The sequence below is a fragment of the Elephantulus edwardii genome, unplaced genomic scaffold (assembly GCF_000299155.1).
Source record: "Elephantulus edwardii isolate Elephantulus edwardi_28Jun2011 unplaced genomic scaffold, EleEdw1.0 scaffold00226, whole genome shotgun sequence".
Classification (NCBI taxonomy): domain Eukaryota; kingdom Metazoa; phylum Chordata; class Mammalia; order Macroscelidea; family Macroscelididae; genus Elephantulus; species Elephantulus edwardii.
The window spans coordinates 2,752,552-2,760,548 of NW_006399976.1; the positions used below are offsets into that span (position 1 = coordinate 2,752,552).

The window sequence follows — 7,997 nt, forward strand, 5'->3', positions numbered from 1 at the left end:
ACAATGATCCCTTTCTTGGTGGAACGTGTCCTACATCTCCCTAATACCCACAGCTTATTTCCATCATCAGATTCTGGAAAAATTAACAGGAGGGACGGGCATCTTGAACCTTGAATCATGGACTCCTGCCTCCCAAACATAAGTCCATCTGTGCCCAAGAGCCCCGATTAGTTCCCAGCAAGGCTCTGGAAGGGGTGACAGTTTTATTCCTGTGAGTCTGTTAAGATAGGTAGGTGTATCAGGAGTAGGGGTGTTAAGAGATTCTGGGATCACTGTGCTCTATCTCCCAGCGGCTCCACCCACAGCCACAGTCCGCCCTCAGCACGCAGGATCAGTTCTGGCTGCCTCTTGGGCTCCACGTCGTCGGCTAGGACTCGGAAACGCAGCAGTGTGAGGGCCAGCACCACCTTTATCTCAGCCATGGCGAACGTCTGTCCGATGCAGTTCCTGAAGGGAAGAAAGGGGTCTAATTCACCCAAGACAGCCATCCCAAACTCAACTCCCTTAGAATCTAATCTAGTTCCCCTAATCTAGCTTGGATCCACCTGACATGTAAAGGAAAGGTGGAGATTGACAGGTCCGGGACCCCCAAGTGCGTTTCTGTGCACCCTGAACTACGCTCAGCTTCCCTCCCTGATTCAGAAAAGCTGAAGAACTCTGAGTGCCCAGGGCCTCTTTGAATCTCTCCTTTCCCCCTAAATCCCCGTCCAAATCTCTAGAAAGGGAGGAGACAAGGGACTAGAACTTGGACCAACTGAAACTGCCTCCTCTCATAAATCAGGCTTCAGCGACGTCCTAGATGCCAAACCCCACTCTACGCCACCTCAGTTCCCCGAAGGTCTCACCTAGGCCCAGCAGAAAAGGGAATAAAAGCCAGAGGCGACCTCTTCTGGGAGTTTTCCAAGTCAAAGCGGAAGGGGTCATAGACCTGGGAGTGGGGAAACAGGAAGGTGGGGGTCTCAGGGAACAATAGCCCTGGAGATGTCGATGTGCATGTATTTCATTCCTTGCTCCACATCCCACACCTTTAAGGCCCTCTGTGGTGCATAAAATGCGTGGTCTAGGGCAGTACCTCAGGATCCAGCCACACAGTGGGGTTGTGATGAGTCCCAAAGATGCTGATGAGACTAATGGTGCCTGTGGGAGGAGGGATAGTCAGAAGGAGGTTCCACAGCACAATGAGTCCCCCTTCCTGCCCAGGACCTTCCCCTTGCCATTACCAGCACCTTTGGGGATGGCTCGGCCATCTGGAAGCATTATGTCCTGGGTGCAGGAGCGCATGATGGCAGTGACAGGAGGATGTAGCCGCAGACTCTCCTTGATGCACATGGTCAGGAAGGGCATCTGGGCCAGGTCATCCCTGAAGAATCCACCGCTCAACAACTAACCTGGGAGCAAAGAGTCTCCAACCCCTGCCCCTAGTGACACTGTTTCACCACCTCTTTCTGACCCTCGCTACCCTGTGACAAAATAAATGCATCTGATGCATCAGAGACAAATAGATAAAAAGAAAGTTATCTCTAAATATGAAGGAATGCTGTTGTTCCTATAGATAGATGCCTCCAGTCAGCTGGGACTCATAGATAGCCTCCCAACAGCATATGAAATCTTGCCTCCCTCTGCCATCTTCATGCCCTCTGCCACACTCAACCCCACTCATACAGTCACTGTGTCAATCCATCCTGTCAATGATCTTCCTCTCTTTAGCTGTCCTCTACTTTTCCAAGCATGATGTGACACACTCAGGGGTATATAACTATGGATATATGGCATCTTGCTTGGAGAATCACTCAGTATGAAGAAACAAGAAGCCCTGGTGCAATTTAAAAAAAAAAAAGAAAATATAATTTTTCAAGAAGCTCTGGTGCATTCCATTATATGGTTGAAGTTTGAAAACATCATGTTCTGTGAACTCAGCCACAAAAGGACAAATACTTTGTGATGTCATTTAGATGAAATAAGCAAATATATGTTGTTTGTTGTTGTTGTTGTTAGGTGTTATTGAGTCGAGTATGATTCATAATGACTCATGAACAATAGATTTGAACAGTGTTCCGTGCTGTGCCATCCTCATCATTTCTGACATACTTGAGCCCATTGTTGCCGTCACTGTATCAATGCATCTGGTTTAAAGTGTTCCTCTCTTTCACTGACCCTATGCTTTCTAAGTATGATGCCCCTTTCCAAGGAATTACTTTTCCTATGCGGATGACACAACCCTGCTTGCTGAAACTGAAGAGGACCTGAAGCACCTGCTGCATCAAGGACTGCAGCCTACAATATGGATTGAGGCTCAGTGTCAAAAAGACAAAGATTCTCAGCACTGGACCAAGAAGAGATTGAGATTGTACACAGCTTTAGTTGGCTTGGCTCCATAGTCAACAGTCTTGGCACCAGCAGCCAGGAAATTAAAAGGTGCATTGCCATGGGAAAGTCTGCTGTTAGGGACCTCTCCAAAGTACTAAAGAGCAATGGTGTCTCTCTGGAGACTAAGGTGCGTCTGATACAGGCCATGGTCTTCGCAGTCACTTGTTATGCACCAGAGAGTTGGACAATGACCAAGGAGGATAGAAGGAAAATTGATGCCTTTGAGCTGTGGTGCTGGAGAAGAGTATTGAGAATACCATGGACTGCTAGGAAAACAAACAGATTTGTCCTGGAAAGGGTTAAAATGGGTGGCTCCTTGGAGGCAAGGATTCTGAGTCTCCGTCTAACATATTTTGGACATGTTGTGAGGAGAGACAGGTCCTTAGAGAGGGACATCATGCTTGGGAGGGTGGAGGGACGGCGCAGGAGAGGAAGGCCCTCTATGAGGTGGATTGATTCAGTGACTGGGATAATTGGGATGGGAGTGTCAGAGACAGTGCGACTGGCACAGGACAGAGCAAAGGTTAGGGCTGTTGTACATAGGGTCGCTATGAGTTGCAGGCGACTCGACGGCACATAACAACAACAACAACAGAAACATGCCCAAAGTATGTGAGACAAAGCCTCATCATCTTTGCCTCTAAGAGCATTCTGCACTTTCCCCAAGACGTATCTGTTTGGGCTTTTGGTAGTTAATGTGATATTCAGTTGTCTTCTCCAACACTATAACTGAAAGGTATAAATTATTCTTCACTCATCTTTTTGCATTGTCCAGCTCCCAGATGCATAGCAAGTGATAGGCGTGAATCGGGCACATTTTAGTCTTCACACGTATCATTGCTCCTCTGTGATTTGGAGAGATTCTTGACTGCAAACTTCCCCATGAAATACTTCTCCTGATATCCTGACTGCTGATATGAAGGGTACTGATTGTGGATTCAGGTAGATGAAATCACTGACAATTTCAAACTTTCTCCATCTATCATGATGTTGCCTATCAATCCAGTGGGAAGAATTTTTGTTTCCTTGAAGTTTTCTTGAGATGCAGTACATATTGAAGGCTATAGTCTGATCTTCTGCAGTACATACTTCAAGTTCTCCTCACTTTTAGCAAGCAAAGTTGTGTCATATGCATAACACAGGCTGTTGATAAGTCTTCCTTGGATCCTGATGCCACATTCTTCTTCATAGCATCCAGCTTCTCTAATTCTTTCCTCAACATAAAGATTGAATAGATATAGAGAAAGGATGCATCCGACTCACTTTTCTTCATTTTAAACCACATCGTGTTCCCTCGCTCTGTCAGCACAACAATCTCTCAGTCTAGCTATAGGTTTCATATGAGCACAATTAAGTGTTCTTGGATTTTCCATTCTTCTCAATATTAGCCATAATTTGTTATGATCCACATAGTCAAATGTCTTTGCATAGTCAATAAAGCACAAATCCTTCTGGTATCCTCTGCTTTCAACCAGGATCCATCTGATATCAGTAATGGTATTCCTGATGTCACAGCCTTTTCTAAAGCCTGCTTGAACTTCTGGCAGTTCTCTAGGTACTGTTCTAGTTGTTTGAGGATGATCTTCAGCAATATTTTGCTTGTATGTGATATTAATTACATTGTTAAAAAAATTCCACATTCTGTAGGATCACTTTTCTTAGGAATGAGAACAAATATAGATTAGATATCGTCTGGTCAATTGGCCAGGCAGTTGTCCTCCAAATTTCCTAGCATAGATTTGTGAGCATATCCAAGGCTGTATCTTATTTGAAACATGTCGTTTGGTATCCCATTGATTCCTGGGTCCTTATTTCTAATGCATTTAGTGCAGCTTGCACTTCTTCCTCCATCATCTCATTGGCTCTTGATCATATGACACTTCCTGAAATATTTCCATTTCTGCCAATTCTTTCTGATACAGTGACTCTGTGTATTCCTTCCATCTCTTAATGAGCTTCTTTTAAGAAGCTATATCAGCTGTCAAAACCAGAGCAGGTGCTGACCGTAGAACAGACCACCAATTACTCATGTGAAAGTTCAGATTGAGGTTGAAGGAAATAAAAATAAGTAAAAAAAAGACAAATCATGATCTTAAGTCTATCCCACCTGAATTTAAAAATCACCTTAAGAATAGCTTTGAAACAGTGAACACCAATGATAGAAGACCAGATGAGTATGGGATGACATCAAAGATATCATCCATGAAGACAGCAAGAACTCATTACAAAGACAGAGGAAAAAGAAAAAAAAAACTACAAAAATGTCAGAAGAGACTAAAAATTGCACCACAGCATCAAGAAGCCAAAACAAAGGGAAGAGATGCCGGAGTGAAAAGCTGAACAGAAGATTGTAAAGGACATCTCGAGAAGACAAAGCCAAGTATTATAATGGAATATACAGAGACCTGGAAAAACCAAATTCAGGTCTTGAGTTATACTACTGATCTATAGGGAAACTCTTAAACGATCCAGGAAGCGTCAGCAAAAGAGGAGACGGAGACACTTGACATGGTTTGGAATTGTTGCAAATCTATCAGGCTTTGTGCAAATTAAGACCATCATTCAGATTGCTCATATCGTCACCAGCATTCCCATTTCCATTAAACCCTGCTGTCCATCTCCCCTGGGCCCAGTTCTGTCCAGCATCTAATTGCAAGGGTCAAGCTAGCACTAAATTAACAAGCCACTCTGCAGAGGTCAGCCTCCACGCCAACCCAGAGGTCTTGAGTAACATTGGACGTGAGCCTATCTTTTTCTCTTCAGCCTCAGGTACCGTAGATTTGGTAAAAAGATATGCAGTGACTGTATGTTGGAAGGGACACTAGACTGTGGCCCATGAGAGGTGAACTTGAACCCTAATGATGTCTCTTAGCTGAACTGTGATCTCAGGCAAATTCTATGTCATGCTGAAGCCTTGGGTTTCTCACCTATAAGATGAGAAACCTAAAAGAAACCCTTGGTCTGTCTGCTACAGAAGTTGATAGCAGGCTCATAATAATGATGTAGCTGCAAAATAAAAAAACTGAGGGAAAAAAATGGAGGAAAAGCAAACATACAGACAGCAGAAATTATTAATGGATCAGTAGTACTGGGGATTTGAGTGATAGTAGGAGTTTATGCAAAGAGGGTGTTAAGGCTTTGGCTTTGTTATTCTTTTGTTGTCAGGTGTCTTCGAGTACATTACTACTCATAGTGGCCTTTGAACAACAAATTAAAACTTCCCTTCCCTGCTCTATCCTCATGATTTCCTCCTTGCCTGAACCCATTGTCTGTAACAACGTAATTTTATAATGTCAATCCCATCTCACTGAAATTGATGAGATGATATATATTTGTTTGAAAAAAACACAAGCTTTAGAAAAGCAATCATCACCTATGTAGCATAGAATATTTATATACCTACCTATCTCTTATTCCACTGGACTTTTGCCTGGTCTATTTCCTTAGCCTAGAGTATTGAGAATACCATGGACTGCTAGGAAAACAAACAGATTCGTCCTGGAAAGGGTTAAACTGGGTGGCTCCTTGGAGGCAAGGATTCTGAGGCTCCTTCTAACATACTTTGGACATGTTGTGAGGAGAGACCGGTCCTTAGAGAGGGACATCATGCTTAGGAGGGTGGAGGGACGGCACAGGAGAGGAAGGCCCTCTATGAGGTGGATTGATTCAGTGACTGGGATAATTGGGATGGGAGTGTCAGAGACAGTGCGATTGGCACAGGACAGAGCAGAGTTTAGGGCTGTCGTACATAGGGTCACTATGAGTCACAGGTGACTCGACGACACATAACAACAACAACAACAGAGCAATCTTCTCAATTTTACCTAAAAGGTGACTTATGGTACAAGGTCTCAGTTAAGGTATCTTCCTCATTCTATTTTCACATTAGTTTATCTTTAAACTCTGGTTCTAGCCAGGTGGACTGAGATTGCACTGAACTAGGACTATTCTTCCACCAGGCTGGGAATCCTGAACACAGAGCCTGGGAGTGATCTCTTCTTGAAACTTCAGGACATAAAATGGAGTTTGGCTTGTCATTGGGGATGAAGACTGAGCTGAGAGGAGTGAAAGAATATCTACTGTATGAGAACAGAACGGATAACACTGTAGGTTGTGCTAGACAAGAAATGAAAGACTTCTAAACCAATGTCCCCCTCCCCCGCCCCATGAATCCTTGGACTGGACAAAGGGTGGAACTAGGGAGTGGGAGAAGTTTCAAAATCCACAGCATAAAGACATTTAAAAGGGATAATCTCATAGAAGAAAACAAGAGAGAAGATTAAAAGTTCATTTACTGAGCATGTGCTAGTATCTTCCCTCAAATATTGTCACTATTGTCCCAATCAATCAGATCTTTCTAACTCCAAAGCTATAGCATTTCTCTTGCTAGACAGATTGGGCACAAAACATTGCATCTGGTTTATGTTCTTATTCTCACTAAGTAATTAGGGGGAAACCTGCACGAACATTCCTTTTTCCCTGCCTCCACCAGAGTGATAAAAATAGGGAGGTTTTGCCTGCAATTACCATTCAATATCCTCTGATTTACGATCCCTCAGGAGCTCTTGCACCTCCTTTCGACAACGCTCCTGATATTCTGGGTGCTTGGCGAGGTTGTACAGGACCCAGGAGAGGCCACTGGCTGTGGTGTCATGACCTGAAAGAAAGTCAAATGGGCTTGGGTCACTGGATGCTTCAGAACCAGAGGGAAAACAGCTCTCTTGCATTGAAATACTCAAAGAAGATGGACGAGGGTAGCACAGACTGAGGCAATCCTAAGTCCACCCTTCAGGATCCCAAGAGCTTAAGATCCTTGCCCCTAATGCCATCCCAAGTTGGACCCTCACCTTCAAACATGAAAGTATCAGCCTCTGCTCTAATGTCCTCATTTGACAATTCCTTCCCGTCTTCATCCTAAAGGAAAGGCACGACCAACATCATCTTGGCATCACACTAGCTCTATAGGTCCCTGAGGCTCACCTGTAGTCATATCCAATGGCCAGGCTCAAGTCGAGCTTCCACATGAAGATAAACTAGTAAGAAAATCCCGGAAGTCTACTTTTAAAAATTACTCTTAAGGTATAAAACTGCTATTGTAGAATGAATATAAGGATCCAGGAGGGATGGGAGAGGCTGGAAGCACAGGGATGTGGATGTGAAGGAGGAAGGGGGGGATTAATCATTGAGTTGTACAATTTGAAGGGTGGGGGGTGAGGGAAATTGAAAGGATTTGTTCAAATTTTTATTAGAATTTTGTAAATAAACTCGTAGGGAAAAATTATTCTTAGGGACCACAACAGAATACTGTCCAATATCATGCTGGAAAATTGGCCTTGGGTGAGAAGTCAAGCACATAAAATAAGCTCAAAGACATCAAATGTTAAGATGGTTGCATAAGCACATGTTTTTATATGTATGTATTTGTGTGAGAAAACCTCCTTCATCCTCTGACTCTCTCTATTCTCAGTCACTCTGTTTTGCTAATTTTTGTTATGAAAATTTCCTAGACTTCTGGTAGAAAAGCACATCTTCTATGTAAACATATGTGTGAGAGGCAGACTAGTTTGTATTTTGTTGGGATTTAAAAAAAAACTGTATTATTTTCCAATGGCTTTGCTTTCCTTGTTAAA

General features: G+C 43.4%; 1 protein-coding gene across 1 annotated transcript in view; it reads right to left on the minus strand.

The window, feature by feature from the left end:
* Positions 1-269: 269 nt before the first annotated feature.
* Positions 270-7,997, minus strand: part of LOC102850660 (leukotriene-B(4) omega-hydroxylase 1-like) — a 37,536-nt gene continuing 29,808 nt past the window's right edge. Inside the window, exons 7-12 of the mRNA XM_006898297.1 lie at positions 7,215-7,281; positions 6,895-7,024; positions 1,227-1,360; positions 1,073-1,137; positions 846-928; positions 270-447 (exon numbers count right to left, since the gene is read on the minus strand). Of these exons, the coding sequence (XP_006898359.1) occupies positions 270-447; positions 846-928; positions 1,073-1,137; positions 1,227-1,360; positions 6,895-7,024; positions 7,215-7,281 (657 nt within the window). The remainder of the gene's footprint in view (positions 448-845; positions 929-1,072; positions 1,138-1,226; positions 1,361-6,894; positions 7,025-7,214; positions 7,282-7,997) is intronic.